General features: G+C 61.5%; 2 protein-coding genes across 3 annotated transcripts; both read left to right on the top strand.

Annotated features, from left to right (window-relative positions):
- Positions 1–1043: 1043 nt before the first annotated feature.
- Positions 1044–11372, top strand: E4F1 (E4F transcription factor 1; the record flags this gene model as incomplete). Its single annotated transcript, XM_080703999.1, has 14 exons — positions 1044–1194; positions 4457–4608; positions 5994–6099; positions 8204–8394; positions 8474–8594; positions 8681–8842; positions 8927–9096; positions 9439–9648; positions 9825–9933; positions 10016–10233; positions 10399–10597; positions 10667–10809; positions 10882–10944; positions 11016–11372. 14 exons carry the CDS (start codon positions 1044–1046, stop codon positions 11370–11372), a joined length of 2352 nt encoding a protein of 783 aa, XP_080560125.1.
- A 1270-nt stretch (positions 11373–12642) lies between these two features.
- DNASE1L2 (deoxyribonuclease 1 like 2) lies at positions 12643–14100 on the top strand (the record flags this gene model as incomplete). 2 transcript variants are annotated; one of them, XM_080704099.1, is made up of 7 exons in its annotated part: positions 12643–12786; positions 12872–12960; positions 13048–13131; positions 13208–13308; positions 13381–13493; positions 13573–13824; positions 14047–14100. In XM_080704099.1, the coding sequence occupies 7 exons, from the start codon at positions 12643–12645 to the stop codon at positions 14098–14100; spliced, it is 837 nt and encodes a 278-aa protein (XP_080560225.1). The 2 variants fall into 2 exon arrangements, with proteins under 2 accessions (XP_080560225.1, XP_080560224.1); XM_080704098.1 differs by having other exon boundaries at positions 13208–13493.
- Between the last annotated feature and the right edge of the window lie 1291 nt (positions 14101–15391).

Below are 15391 nucleotides of genomic sequence, written 5' to 3'. Positions count from 1 at the left end.
CAGCCTCAGCTACTTAGTGAGGCCCTCTGCAACTCAGTGAGACCCTGTTTCAAAATAAAGAATAAAAAATAGGGCTGGGATGTAGCTCAGAGGTAGAATGCCCCTGGGTTCCAGTACTACCAAAAAAAAAAAAAAAAAAAATAGGGCAGGGGGTGTAGCTCAGAGATTGAATGCCCCTGAGTCCCATCTCCAGACCCGAAAAAAAAAAAAAAAGAATAAAATAGGGCTGGGGGGGGGTAGCTCAGCTCAGAGGTAAAATGCCCCTGGGTTCAGTCCCCAGCACTAGAAAAATAAAGTCACTTAAATTCATGTATATTAATTTAAAAGTATGCAAAAGAGTCAGAAGCAGCGGCGCACACCTGTAATATCAGTACCTGGGAGGCTGAGACAGGAAGACAGCAGGTTTGAGTCCAGCGAAGGGTAATTTAACGAGGCCCTGTTTCAAAATAAAAAATAAAATAGGGCCTGGGATATAGGAACTCAGAGGTCCATCACCACCACTATGGTGGCTCCCGTGGTCGGCGTTATTCAAAGAGCTGCTACCATCCAAGAAGTGGAGAAGGGCAGCAAGCACCCAGCCCAGGCCAAGCTGGGACAAGAAGTTGGTGGCGGCCCTCTCCAGGGCAGATTCTGGCGGGACGACTTCCCGCAGGGCTCTGTCTGGAGTCCGAACAGGTGGTGTCACTTGAAGGCTGGCCTCGCTCTGGCTCCGAGGTCCCCCCGCGGCACTCGGACCCAGGCGCAGTTCCCTCCCGGCCCGCCCCGCCCCGCGCCCCTGGCCACGCCCCTGGCCACGCCCCTGGCCCCGCCCCTCCGGCCGGCAATCAGCCGCTGAGCAACCACGCGCCACCCTCAGCCAATCGCCGCTCTTTGCGAGCCAGGCCCCACCCACGGCGCCAGGCCACGCCCCCTCAGGCCGCGCCCCCGCCAACCCCCCTCTGGCCCCGCCCTCGTCTCGCCATTCCCTCGCGCAGGCCGCGGCACGGCCCGTTGTTATGACGACACGGTCGTAAATCCGCCATCTTCCTGCGGCGCGTTGCGACATGGAGGGCGCGATGGCAGTGCGGGTGACGGCCGCTCATACGGCAGAAGCCCGGGCCGAAGCCGGGCGTGAAGCGGGCGAGGGAGGGGTCGCTGCGGCGGCCTTGGCCCCGCGGGGCTTCCTTGGCCTCCCAGCGCCGTTCAGCGAGGAAGGTAACGGGGCGGGGACCCCTGGCGTGGCCGGGATCCGGGCGGCTCAGCCCGGGCTGGCGGAGCCCGGAGGACTCGGGCTGCGGGCGCGCAGGTCCTCCCGGATCCTGGCCCTCGCGGGCCCTGCAAGCCCCACGACCATTCTGCGGGCAGCGCTGCCCGCCGGCCCCGGTGCACGCTCCCTGATGCTCGCAGACGCCCGAGCCTGGGGCCCGCGAGCGGACCGGGCACACGCCGCTGGCCCTGCCCTCCGGCACCTGGCCACCCGCCGAGGCCCTGGCCGGGGCGGGGCGGAGGCTGCGGGGCGGGGCCTCGGGTCTGCTGGAGGGGATTCTGGGTGGGTCTGGGGGAGGCAGAACCCAGCGGAGAATCTCCCTCTCTTCCAGAAAAAGGAGCTGTTGCCTACTCAAACCAAACCTGAGAGTTCAGTGCTGTTATCACTTGCACGGCAGGGATGAGGAAAGTTGAGGTTCAGGGATGTGAACGTGGCCAGGTCACCCGTCTAGCAAGGACTGGATTGAAGCTCAGGGCTGTGTAGCTCCTTAACTCAGCCCCTCTGATTTCGGGGGTTTGGTGACTCATAGGATGGTGAGGACTGTGTGTGTGTACCCAGTACAACGCCGATTACAGAGTCGGGACTGATTCACGGGGCACTGGTAACTTTCGTGTCTTCGGTCTCTGCTCCACTCACTCTCAACCATTAGGAGCAGACTGGCCCAGACAGGAGGGAGGTTGGCTAGTGATAGTGACGTTAGAGTGGTCTTGTTTTTGTCCCCATAGGATTCATAACCTCTGTTCATATTTTTTCTTTTCTTTTCTTTTTGGTGGTACTGGGGGTGGAACCCAGAGGCTTTTCAACCTCAGGGCTATACTCCCAGACCTATTTTATATTTTATTTGGAAACAGGGTCTCACTAAGTTTCTAAGAGCCTCACTAAGTAGCTGAGGCCAGCTTCGAACCTGTGCGATCCTCCTGTCAGGCTCCCACGTGCAGGGATTACAAGTGTGCACCACCACGCCCGGCCTATATTTTTCTTGCTCCTTATTTTAGCTTGGAGAGGGCAGTGCCACACTAGAGGGTCCCAGTAGAGGTTGCTGTGCCTATCTGTGACTTTGTCTCGGTGTGAAATAGGCGGGGTGTGGCCCTCTGTTTCTGGTTAGGGCTTCTTTAATGAAGATCCCTTGTGAACGGGGAGGAGTGAGGACGGTGTGCACCGTGGGGTTAGGTGTGTGCATGAGCCCAGCTGGAGGGGACCGCCCTCTGTCAGGTGGCCTGTGGGCGCGTCAGAGCTGTGGCTTGTTCCTACGTTTGCTTATTAATTCAACAAGTATTGACTCAGCTCCTCTCATGTGGCAGGCCTGGGTTTGAGCTTTTTGTGGTACAGGGTTGAACCCAGAGCCTCATGCATACTAGGCTGGCACTCTACCACTGGGCTACACCCCAGCCGGTGGTAACTCTTCTGTGGGACTCCGTGTGAGGCGGTGGGAACTGGCGGACCTGAAGGCAGGCCCTGGGGTGCATTTGCAGGTGCAGTCGGGGAACCCTGAGCCTCAAGGCCTCAAGTCATTCTTTTTCTTTCTTTTTTTTTTCCCGGCTCTTGGGGTGGAACCCAGGGGCATTTGACCTCCGAGCCACATCCCCTGCCCTATTTTTATTCTTTATTTTGAAACCAGGTCTCACTGAGTTGCGGAGGGCCTCACTAAGTAGCTGAGACTGTCTGCGAACCGCGATCCTCCGGTCTCAGCCTCCCCAATGCTGGGATTACAAGCGTGCCCACCACGCCCGGCCTCAAGTCATTCTTCTTTGGATTTTTTTTTTTTTTTTCTTTTTCATACTGGGGATGGAACCCAGGGGCATTCAATTGCTGAGCCACACCCCCAGCCCTACATTTTATTCTTTTTTGTGTGTGTGGTACCAGGAATGGAACCCAGGGGTTTTCTACCTCTGGGCTACACTCCCAGAACTTTATATTTTATTTGGAAACAGGGTCTCAATGAGTTGCTGAGAGCCTCACTAAGTAGCTGAGGCTGGCTTTGAACCTGTGCAATCCTCCTGTCTTCGCCTCCCAAGCGCGTGGATTAGGAGCGTGCGCCACCAAGCCCGGCCTTTATTCTTTATTTTGAAACAGGGCCTCAATGAGTTGCAAGGGGCCTCACTAAGTAGCTGAGGCTGGCTGCGAAACTGCTCCTCCTGTCTCACTCTCCAAAGTACTGGGATTGCTCAAGTTGTTTTCCTAGGAAGGAAGTAGTCATCCGTTGCCCTGGGGTAATGACAGGATTTGGTGACCTTCCAGTGAGGTGCCTTTCACACAGTAAGGATTCAGTGAGCAGGAAATCTGTCTTGTAGGTCCTGGAACAGGCACAGTGGTGGTGAGGTGCTCAGGTGCGGGGGATGGAATGCTCTGGAATGCTTTACCTCTGGCATATTTGCCTGAGCAGGGGTGCTGCCTATTGGGGTTGCGTGAAGCCTCAAGTCTGGGAGGAGATAGTGGTGTGGGGTGAGGGATATAGCTTGGCAGCAGAGCACTGGCCTAGCACGCACAGGGCGCTGCGTTGTATCCCCTCCTCACACACGCACAAAGAAGGCGAGACTAGTCGGGGGTCAGGCCCCCGCTGTTCTTGTGTCTTCCAAAGGCAGGCATCTTGCCTCGAACCTTGTGGGTATCAGACTACTAGGCCCTCATTGTGACCCCCACCATTACATCAGCCCACTTTATAGATTAGGAGACAATTTAGAGGTGGCCACAGAGGTAGCCACAGAGATGCCCAAGGGGTCCATTCAGTCCCCAACAGTTTCCCTGCCCCCACTTCTGGGGATCCTGGGCCTTGTGCATGGCACGCACGTGCTCTACTACTGAACTACATCCTCAGCCTCCTCCCAAGAGCCTTAAAGCCTGGTCCTCTACTGTCTCCATACAGACTGGGCCAGGTCCCTCGGCCTCCGCCCTTCCCGGGCCTCTCTCCTCTTATCTCCTGAGCACGGACTTTGTTAAGGCAGCCTCAGGGTCTTCGTAGCCTAGATGTGATCAGGGTCACCCCTGTGGGGTGCTAGTCTCTCAGGCGGGCCTTGCTTCTCAGGACCTCCGGGGGTGGGGACTGCACCCCTGGCTCCTCGTCCTGGGTCTCCCCAGCATGCTCTCAGCAGCCCTGGGGCGGCCAGGCAGGAGCTCTGAGTTCTGCTACCCGGGGCTGGTCTGGGGCTGGCGGGGAGGCTGGATGTGGGACCTTGGCTTCCTCCCAGAGCCCTGACGGCAGGCTCGTTGCAGATGCAGACGATGTGCACCGATGTGGTCGCTGCCAGGCAGAATTCACCGCCTTGGACGATTTTGTTCAACACAAGATTCAGAAGGCCTGCCAGCGGGCTTCTCAGGAGGCTCTGCCTAGCGCCCCTGCAACCACCACGCTGCTGGGCCCGGAGGTGAGCCCCCGTCCCTGCCCCCGCGCGCCCTCCCCTCCCCGGGCTCACCTGAGCAGAGGAGGAGGAGGAGGAGGAGGAGGAGGCGGAGTGCCGGGACCGACTCGTGTAGCTGGTTTTGGTAACACATGGGCGGGCTAGGGCGGGCATCTGGCCATGGCTGGAGGACGGTCCAGGCTGAGCCACTGAGAGCCTGGCGGTGTCCTGGGTGGCCGTGGGCGGCCTAGCCTTCTCAGCAGCCCATCCAGCTGGGGGACTCCTCAGCTCTTCTTTGCTGGGAGTCTCAGCTCAGGATATCATGATGGCTTTTGTCTTTTTGGTTTATCTTCTGTCCTGCATCCAGAATTCCTAGGGATTCCACAAACCAAGCAGGTCCTGTGGGTCCTGTCACCTGTCATCAGAATGGTCCCCTTTGTCGGGCATGGTGGCTCATGCCTGTAATCCCAGCACTTGGGAGGCTGAGACAGGAGGATTGCAGGTTTGAAGTCAGCAACTTAGACTGTGTTTGAAGAAAATAAAATAAGCCAGCATTTGGGAGGCGGAGACTGGAAGATCACAGTTCACGAACAGCCTCAGCTACTTAGCGAGGCCTTTTGCAACTCAGTGAGACCCTGTTTCAGAAAATAAAAAAACTTGCTGGGCGTGGTGGCGCACGCTTGTAATCCCTGTGCTTGGGATGCTGAGACGGGAGGATCACAGGTTCGAAGCCAGTTGAAGTTAGACAACTTAGAGAGGCCCTCTGCAACCTAGTGAGACCCTGTTTCCAAATAAGAAATGAAATAGGACTGGGGGTTTAACTCAGAGGTAGAATGCCTTTGGGTTCAAACCCCAGTGCTACAAAAACTGGAGGATCGTGGTTCATGGACAGCCGCAGCCACTTAGGCCCTCCGCAACTTAGTGAGACCCTGTTTCAAATTAAAGAATAAAAACTAGGAGCCGGGCTTGGTGGCCACGCTTGTAATCCCGCTTTGTTGAGCCCAATGTGTTTGGATTCGTAGCACCCTAGTGGTGGGAGCTCCCGTCATGCTCCTTGGACAGAACCCGGAGGGCCAGATGAAGGAGCTGTGGTCTCCCTTGGACCTCCCGCCTGGCCAGGGCTGTGGGAGCGGGCGCGGTGCCTCCTTCCTTCCGGGGCCTGGCTCCACACCAGCCCTGTCTCCCTCTCATGGAGGCATTAGAGTAACAGGGCTGACCCCAGGCCCTGGGAGCTGGGCTTAGAACCGTGGTCCTGTGGGGAAGACGAGTCCTCACCCAGCCACCCCACAGGACACGAGCCAGGCCTGAGCCCCCAAATCAGCTCTCCACAGCTTCATTCTAAGGGGCTCCAGGCCCTCTGGAAATTCTGGTGCCTACAGGAGCGTCTCCTCCATCTTCTGCCCCTGTGGTAGGTGGTGCCGGCAGCAGGAGCCCCGGAAGAGCCTATCACGGTGGCCCACATTGTGGTGGAGGCAGCCTCTCTAGCAGCAGACATTGGCCATGCCCCTGACCTTGTTGGTAAGCCAGCTGTCCCGAGCGAGCGGCGCGCTCAGTCCCAGGTGTCGTTCACCTAATAGCATCTGGCCCTAACCCTCTGCCCTCTGTTCTCCTGAGCAGCCTGGCCATGGAGGGTGAGGCTTTGTGTGACTTCTCCCCGGGGCACTGGGGCCTCCGGGCCTGCCAGGGAAGGGGAGTTCCTTCCCGCACCCACCAGCATCAGGGCTCTTCAGTCTGTGCCCCATCACTGCTGGTCCTTCGCTCCTGCAGGCGGCCCCGGGCCGTCGCTCCTGGTCCTCCCAGAATCATCCTCACTGCTCCTGCTCCCTCCCCAGGAGCACCCCAGGGTTCCCTGGCCGCCCAGCTGCCCCAGCAGTCGGCCTTGGAGGGCTGCTGAGGGTGGACTGGGTGCTCCCGCTAGTGCGCTGGCCCCAGCTAGCTCCTGACCTTGGCCTTCGCCTCCAGGGCTGACTTCGAGTCGCACGGGGCTCCTGCCCTCATTCAGTAGGGCTTTTATAAGCATATGACGCCAGGCCTCTTTGATGGTTGTGTTTTAAGTTCAGGTGCCTCACTCGTGGGAGAGGGGGCGTTGAGAGGTCTGACTGGGTCAACTCTTATTAACTGGGGACATTCTGAGGGCAGCCCAGGCCTAGGAGGGGGAGGGGACCAGGGCCGCTTCTGAAGTGGGGATGAGTGGGTGACGCAAAGCGGGGGCAGCTGGGTGGGCCTGGCGTGGTAGGAAGTTGGGAAGGATGGTCATTGCCTGGGGTGCCTGCTGGGCAGGGGCCAGGGCAGGTGGCTGAGGGCAGCTGGGCAGGAAGAGGGTGTGAGCAATGGCTAACCCTCGGCCTCGGCAGGCTGTGGGATCAGGCCAGCTCTGCCTTGGGAAGGGGGAGCCTCTGAGTAGGCTGCCTCCCTAGGGAGCCTGCTGGGACACCTGCTCTGGTCTCCATCCTGCCTTGGCCTGGCATTCCCGTGACGGAGACTCACCTGTTCCCACTCAGGCGGAGGAATGCTGTGTGGGGTGGGGCCGCTCCAGCCCTGGTGCGGTTTGGTTTCTGGGGTGGGCGGTGTGCCTCAGGAGAACAAGTGCCGTGGCTTCCCATAGTGCTGCAGGGCCTGGCCGGTCAGGCCCCTTCCCACCACCCTGACCCTCCGGGGTTCTGGCCTGTGCTTAGTGTGGCAGCCCCTTTGGGCATCCGCCTCCCGTGCACACGGAGAGTTTCCCCTTTGCAGGCGTCCTGGCTGCATTCCTGCTGGCCTCGGGGAGGGCCGTGAAGGAGGTGGCTCCGCGGCCTCAGGCCCGCGTGGCGTGGCCGGCAGCCACCTCCGGTCCTCTGGCCACTCCCTCAACACGGACACCTGCTTCCTCTTGGCTGGTGCAGCTGTGTTCCCGCAGGTCCTGGCCTCTGAGAAGGTCCTTTTGGAGTGTTAAGTGTGACAGCTGGGGCAGCAGTAAGAGATGCCCCTAATTGTTTCTGAGTCATGGTGCTTTTATTCAGTTTGGAGAGAATCGCTTGTCAAAACAAGGCGCCAGCCTGACAGAGACGGTTTCTAAGAAGTGGCTTCGCAGCTTTTTCCCACTCGTCACTCTAGGAGCAAACATGGAGTGTTTACAGGCTCGCTTTGCACCTTGTCAGGCCCCTCAGCACCCAGGAGAAGCGCGGAAGCCCACTTCCTTTCATTAGGCCTTCCCGGTGTCTGGGGAGCTGTTCACCTGCCCGAGCCCAGGGTCCCTGCCTGCCCCGGGACCGCTGGCCGCTAGCCCCGCAGGCGTCTCCGCCGCAGTGGACTGGGGCGGTGAGCAGGATGATACCCAGCCAGGCCGGCTCGTCTGCTCGGGCCACCTGTCGCCAGGCCCTTGCGTTCCCCTGGTTTGGGGTGGCATGTGTGCTCATGGGCCTCCCCAGGGGACATACTCTGGGGGCCCTGAGCTGCTCCAGGCAGCTCCATGGAGTGCCAACCTCTGAGGTGACCTCAGGCCCCAGAGCGGCAGGTCCTGTGCCCAGGGCCGGGGGTGCTCTGGACGGTTGTACGGCACCCAGCTTACCCCCAGCCCCCCGAGGCATCCTTGAGGGCAGGCCCAGGGTGCAGCCCAAGGCTTATGTTCCCCGCCTTTCCTCAGGCAGCAGCCATGTTAAAGAGGTCATCGTGGCTGCTGAGGCAGAGCCGGGGCGCAGTGAGGTGCCCGAGGCCCCCAGCAGCCCTGGCCCGCAGGGGCTCGGGAGTGCTGGGGAGGGCGGGCAGGCCCCAGTGAAGCTGCTGGTGAAGGATGGCCGGTCGGTGTGTCTGCTATGTCACAAGACCTTCAAGACGGTGAGCCTCTGGGGCTGTGGGCGCCCAGGCTGCCTGCCCGGCCCACGGTGTCCTGAGCTCGCTTCCCCCAACCCCGCAGGGCAGCATCCTCAAGGCCCACATGGTCACCCACAGCAGCCGCAAGGACCATGAGTGCAAGCTCTGCGGGGCCTCCTTCCGCACCAAGGGCTCGCTCATCCGGCACCACCGGCGCCACACAGGTGCGAGGCCCCAGCTCCCGCTGAAGCCCTGTGACTGCCCTTGCCCACCACGACTGACGACCCAGGGCTGACTGTTCTCTCCACAGACGAGCGCCCATACAAGTGCGCCAAGTGTGGGAAGAGCTTTCGGGAGTCGGGTGCGCTGACCCGGCACCTCAAGTCTCTTACCCCATGCACAGAAAAAATCCGCTTCAGCATGAGCAAGGACGTGGTTGTGGGCAAAGAGGACGCGTCTACAGGTCAGCGCGGTGGGGCGGCTGCCTGGGCCTCAGCTGCTGGCCCAGGTGCCACTGATGGAGGTTCTTCAGGACTCACTCAGCTCTGCCTTAAAGGGTCAGGCACCTCTGCTGTGGGGGCAGTTACACCATCATCAGTGACGGGCGAGCCCATGGATACGTCTCCCGTGATTCATCTGGTGACAGATGCCAAGGGCACCGTCATCCACGAAGTCCACGTCCGAATGCAGGAGCTGCCCCTGGGCGTGAAAGCCCTGGCCCCAGAGGTAGTGGCTGGCTCGGGGAGTCCTGTGGGGCCGCTCTGCCCCGTCCCAGGCTGCATTCGGGGACTGGCTCCAGCAGGAACTGGAGGCCTGGGGCCTCTGGGAGGTCCTCTGGTTGCAAGGGAGATGGGAAAGCTCCTTAACAAATGACATGTGGGGGGCAGGGCGGTGCGGAGTGTGCTGGGGTCCCAGCAACAGCCAAGGCAAGCTGGGAGCATGCCGTGGAGGGTTCCAGGGGCCTGCACACGCCCCGGGGCCCTGCTTGGCCTGGGTCTGCTCTGAGGGGTAGGTGGGGGCACTGTGTGCCAGCTGCATGGCCAGCCTCCCAGCCCCTCCTCCCTGCAGCCCCCAGGGCCTGAGGAGCTTCCTTGTTCTGGTGAGGCCAGTCGTGAAAATCTGCTGCACCAGGCCATGCAGAACTCCGGCATTGTTCTTGAAAGGGCTGCTGGGGAGGAAGGCGCCCTGGAGCCAGCCCCCCCCTCCGAGTCTAGTCCCCAGAACCTGGGAGAGGGGCCCCCGGAACTGCCGCTGCTGGAGGTGGAGCAGATGGAGACAGTAGGTATCTGCTTCTGGCATGTGCCTCTGAGGCCCGGGCCCTGGGACTGCCCAGCTGCCCCATGCGTCCTCCCTGGGTCACGGGGGGGCCTGCCAGGGTGGGGGTCAGGGGCTTGTCTTGGTGCCTTGCGGGCACAGCCTGCAGTGAGTACTGCAGGTCTCCCCATGTCCTCCAGCAGGTGGCCGGCGAGGCTTCCGCTGTGCCCAGGACCCACCCATGCCCCCAGTGCAGCGAGACCTTCCCAACAGCAGCCACCCTGGAGGCTCACAGAAGAGACCACGCAGGTGGGCGGCCGGGGGCTGGGCCTGTGGCTGGCGAGGGCGGGCGGTGGGCTGGGCAGCGGCCTGACGTCACGTGTGGCCGCAGGGCCCAGGCCGTTCACCTGCACTCAGTGTGGCAAGGCCTTCCCCAAGGCCTACCTGCTCAAGAAACACCAGGAGGTGCACGTGCATGAGCGCCGCTTCCGCTGCGGGGACTGTGGGAAGCTGTACAAGACCATCGCCCACGTGCGCGGCCACCGGCGTGTACACTCGGACGAGCGGCCCTTCCCTTGTCCCCAGTGTGGCAAGCGTTACAAGACCAAGGTGGGCCTGGGCCCAGGACTGGTGCCTGACCCCACCGGGCTCCCCAGCCCGCGTTCACCCCCCGCTGGCCCCCAGCCTGCCGGTCTTGGTGCCTGAGGGCCAGAGGGGCGGGGGGGCCAGTTTGTGGAGTCCAAGGCCAGGCCGGCGTGGACTTTGTCTCCACAGAATGCCCAGCAGGTGCACTTCCGGACACACCTGGAGGAGAAGCCGCACGTGTGCCAGTTCTGCAGCCGAGGCTTCCGGGAGAAGGGCTCGCTGGTGCGGCACGTGCGGCACCACACGGGCGAGAAGCCCTTCAAGTGCTACAAGTGCGGCCGAGGATTCGCCGAGCACGGCACGCTCAACCGGCACCTGCGCACCAAAGGTCTGTGCCGCCAGCAGAGGGGTGGGGCCAGGGCTGGGCCGCCTGGCCTGACAGAGCTCCCCTGCGCAGGGGGCTGCCTGCTGGAGGTGGAGGAGGTGCTGGTGTCTGAGGAGAGCCCCTCGGCAGCCGCCACCGTCCTGGCAGAGGACCCGCACACCGTGCTGGTGGAGTTCTCTTCCGTGGTGGCCGACACCCAGGAGTACATCATTGAGGTGCATGGCTGGGCCAGTGGGCAGGGCCAGTGTGCTACGGTAGCCCAGCCTGACCTCTGCCTTCCTGTCCAGGCTGCCGCAGATGATGCAGAGACCAGCGAAGCCACAGAGATCATCGAGGGCACGCAGACGGAGGTGAGGGCCAGGCCCGGGGGGAGGCTGGCCGGCGCTCACGCAGGCCCTTGGGCTGAGCCGAGGCTTCACAGGTGGACAGCCACATCATGAAGGTGGTGCAGCAGATTGTGCACCAGGCCAGTGCGGGACACCAGATCATTGTGCAAAATGTGACCATGGACCAGGAGGCAGGACTGGGCCCAGAGGCAGCAGCCGCTGACACCATCACCATCGCCACCCCCGAGAGCCTGACAGAGCAGGTGGCCATGACGCTGGCTTCCGCCATCAGTGAAGGAACCGTGCTCGCAACCCGCGCAGGCACCAGTGGCGCTGGACAGGCTACGGTGACGATGGTGTCGTCGGAGGACATCGAGATCCTCGAGCACGCGGGCGAGCTGGTCATCGCCTCGCCAGAGGGCCCGCTTGAGGTGCAGACAGTCATTGTCTAGCGTGGGGCCTGCAGGGTTCTGCAAGGACCCGTGTGTCTGCCCGTGCCTGCCTGGCCTGGTAGAGGACTGCCCAGAATTTCAGGCATCCAAAGCAGATGGGGAATGTAAATATGTAAGTTTTTTGTTGCTTTGCAATAAAATTTAAAAACCTGCAGCTTGTGATGTTGGGGTAGTGGCAGCTTTGGGGGCTGGCGCCACTGCCTTTTAGATACCCCCGGCAATACCTGTCTACTCTAGATTTATGTGCCTGGCCACCAGCCCGGGAGCTCTTGCCAGCCCTGGCGGCGCCTCAGTGGCGTGTGGGTGTCTCTGGCATGTTGACAGGCAGCCTCTTGCCGCCACCTCCCCTCCTGGAGCTGTGATCCCAGCTTCCCTGGCCTGCAGGGTGAGGTGGAGAGAGGCTGCTTCCCAGACGCCTACCCTGGGGCTGCCACAGGACTGAGGACTGAGACCCAGGGACCTCGGCTGGGGCAGAGTGGCCTCAGCTCTTCACCCAAGTGAAGACAGGTGTCCCAAGCAGCAGCAGATGCCGGGCCAGGGATGGGGCTGGTTTTTCCCGATTGTGCTGTTTTCCCAAGGGGATGTGGCTCAGAGGCAGGTTCTGGGCGACCTAGTTCCTGGGGAGGTGGAGACAAGAGCAGGGCCCGGGCCGAGGGTGTGGTTGCCCCTCTACTCCATCTTGAGGCTGTCTTTGGGGGGCTGCCAGGGGCTTTTGGGATGATTCTGGGACAGGCCCGGGTACTAATGCAGGTTCAAGGTGGACCCCGTCCTTTGCTCTCTGGGGTCTCCATGGGAATGGGAGTCCAGAGTTTCGGCATCTATTCCATAAAGGGGGCGGGACCCAGTGCAGCCCGGCCCCTTCCTGGACCAGGGCTTCAAATACTAGCCGGAGCTCTGGTGTCAGAGCGGGTGCTGAGCAAAACTGGACAGGCTGTTTAGGACCACGGCAGGCCCCCATCCTGGGACCCAGATCCCGGCTTGGACCAGGACTCCTGGCCTCTGACGCTAGCTCATCCACATCTCAGGTAAGTGTTGGGGCTGGGCTGGGCTGAGGGCTCCGTGGGAATGGGTCTGTGCCTGGTTCCCACGCAGGGGGATGTGGGCAGAGCCCAGTGTACTACCTTGGGGAGACCTGGAAAGCGCAGACGTAGCTCCTGCCTTCACAGGCCAGCACTGCGTGGCAGATTCCCAGCGAGGGACCACAGTGGGGTGTGGGTGGGTGTGCCACTGGCAGGCTGGCCTGTTCCTTCTAGCCCGCCAGCTTGGTGCCATGGGCGGGCCTGGGGCCCTGATGGCCGTGCTCTGGGCCCTGGGGGCTGCTGGGGCCGCGGCACTGCGCATTGGAGCCTTCAACGTACAGAGCTTTGGTGACAGCAAAGCGTCCGACCCAGACTGCAGCCGAGTCATCTCACAGGTGAGGGGTGGAGGCTGGGGGCGGGGCCGCAGCGGCTTCTGGGCCAGCCTGCCTCCTACAGCAGCACCTGCCATCTCCTCCCCAGATCCTGGCTGGCTACGACATCGCGCTGGTCCAGGAGGTCCGGGATCCCGACCTGAGCGCCGTGTCCACGCTCATGGAGCAGATCAACAGGTGTGGTGGGCAGGGTCCGCACCGCCGCCCTGGGGTGCGGTCCTGCATTGGGCGTCTTGACCCAGGGCCTGGCCTCTTGTCCCACAGTGTGTCCAAACATGAGTACAGCTTTGTGAGCAGCGAGCCGCTGGGTCGGGACCAGTACAAAGAAATGTACCTGTTTGTCTACAGGTGCGTGGATGGGGAGCGGGGAGGGGCGTGTGGGGCCCGGGTGGCTGACTCAGTGGACTGCTGGTCTCTGCTTCAGGAAAGACACAGTGTCCGTCATGGACACGTACCAGTACCCGGACCCCGAGGATGCCTTCAGCCGGGAACCTTTCGTGGTTAAGTTTTCGGCCCCACGCTCCGGTGAGGCCGGCCCCGCCCCGCCCTGCCCCGCCCCCGGCCCCCAGCCCCCCTCTCACGCCGCCCTCCCCACAGCCGCCAGGGAGCTGGTGCTGATTCCGCTGCACGCCGCGCCGCACCAGGCAGTGGCAGAGATCGACGCCCTCTACGACGTGTACCTGGACGTGATTGACAAGTGGGGCGCTGACGTAAGCCCCGCACCCTGGGCCTGGGCGGGGGTGTTCCACTGCGCCCAAAGCTGAGGCCCGCGCTGCGTGCCAACCGCAGGACATGCTGTTCCTGGGCGACTTCAACGCGGACTGCAGCTACGTGCGGGCGCAGGACTGGGCCGGCATCAGCCTGCGCAGCAGCGAGGTCTTCAAGTGGCTCATCCCCGACAGTGCCGACACCACGGTGGGCAACTCGGACTGCGCCTACGACCGCATCGTGGTGAGTGGCGCCCACCTGCGTAAGAGCCTGAAGCCCCAGTCGGCTGCCGTGCACGATTTCCAGGAGGAATTTGGCCTGGACCAGGCCCAGGTGAGTGCTGGGGTCCAGGCGGACCTGGTGCTCAGGGGTGGGGAGAGGCCAGGAGGGCCCCAGAGCTCCAGACCTCGCCACCAGGGGGCAGTGTGCCTGCCCAGGCCCCACCCGCAGCCGTAGTGGCTGTGGACACCCAGGAGGGCCAGCTGCGGGGGGTTGGGGGGCAGAGGGAGGACCAACTGCCCTCAGGACCGCCGAGGCTCTGCCCCTTCCTTCCAGGCTCTTGCCATCAGCGACCATTTTCCTGTGGAGGTGACCCTCAAGTCCCACTGACAGTTGGGGCCCGGCACACCTCCTGCAGACGTGGGCCATAGGGAAGGGCCCCAGAGTGGACCATGGGTCAGTCCACTGTCAGGACGCAGGGCAGGGTCTGCTGCGTATGGACATGGACACATTATAGGATGACTCAGCGCCTTCGTTTCCCCATCTGTAAAATGGGCTAGCACCACCTACCTCGGAAGATGTTTGTGAGGAATTCCCACCGCTCAGCGGGGGCCTGGCACAGGTCTGCGCGTAATAAACAAGCTGTCCCTGGCCAGGACCACACGCAGGTTGGCTGAGGCCCGTGTCCTTCCTGAGCACCCGGCCTTCTGGGTGCAGGCCTTGGCCCCGTGAGCCTGTGGCCCCTGCCTCCGGGAAGGCAGGCCTTCCTTCACTGTGCAAACTGCACGTCCTCCAGGAACCTCGCTGGGGTGCAGCTGCGGCGGCAGCATCACGACACACGCCTTCTGGGCCCGTGATTCTCAGAGTGCCATCCGGCACTGGAGTCAGAGGCCCTGTCTCACCCGGCACTGAGGAGAGGTCAGGGAGGCGGCCCACTGCGACAGCTCCAGGAGCCTCGCACCTCTCCTGGGTGCAGCTGTGTATTTCCCTCCACAGAAACCTGGGCTGGGCGAGCAGGGAGGATGGGGCCGTGTTGGAGGCCCCTCACCCAGGGACAGGAGCAGGTAGCTCTGGGGGTCCAGGGGCGGCTGGGGTTTCTGGTTTTCCAAACATCTTATCACTGCTAGGTTTTGGGGATTGGCCTGAATCACCTGGCAGGGGGTGGGGGGCAGTCCTTTGTTTTAAGGGTTTGGAGAGGATTAGTTCCTACACCATCTTTCTAAAGTAAGATTCAGAGCCAAGCATGGTGGCACACATTTGTAATCACAGCACTCGGGAGGCTGAGACAAAAGGATCTCAGGTTAATGGCCAGCCTCAGCTACTGAGTGAGGCTCTCAGCAACTAAGTGAGAGCTTACTTCAAAAATAAAGAATAAGCCAGGCGTGGTGGGCACGCTTGTAATCCCTGCGCTTGGGAGGTTGAGACAGGAGGATCGCACAGGTTCAAAGCCAGCCTCAGCTACTTAGTGAGGCTCTCAGCAACTTAGTGAGACTCTGTTTCCAAATAAAATAGAAAATAGATCTGGGAGTATAGCCCAGAGGTAGAAAACCTCTGGGTTCCACCTCCAGTACCACAAAAATAAATAAATAAAGAAAGAAAGAAATAAAGAAAGAAAGAAAAACTAGGGCTGGGGATGTAGCTGAGGAAGAATGCTCCTGGATTCCATCCCCAGTACCTCAAA

This window comes from Muscardinus avellanarius (genome assembly GCF_963383645.1).
Source record: "Muscardinus avellanarius genome assembly, chromosome: 10".
Taxonomy (NCBI): domain Eukaryota; kingdom Metazoa; phylum Chordata; class Mammalia; order Rodentia; family Gliridae; genus Muscardinus; species Muscardinus avellanarius.
This window is presented reverse-complemented; position numbering and strand designations above follow the sequence as displayed.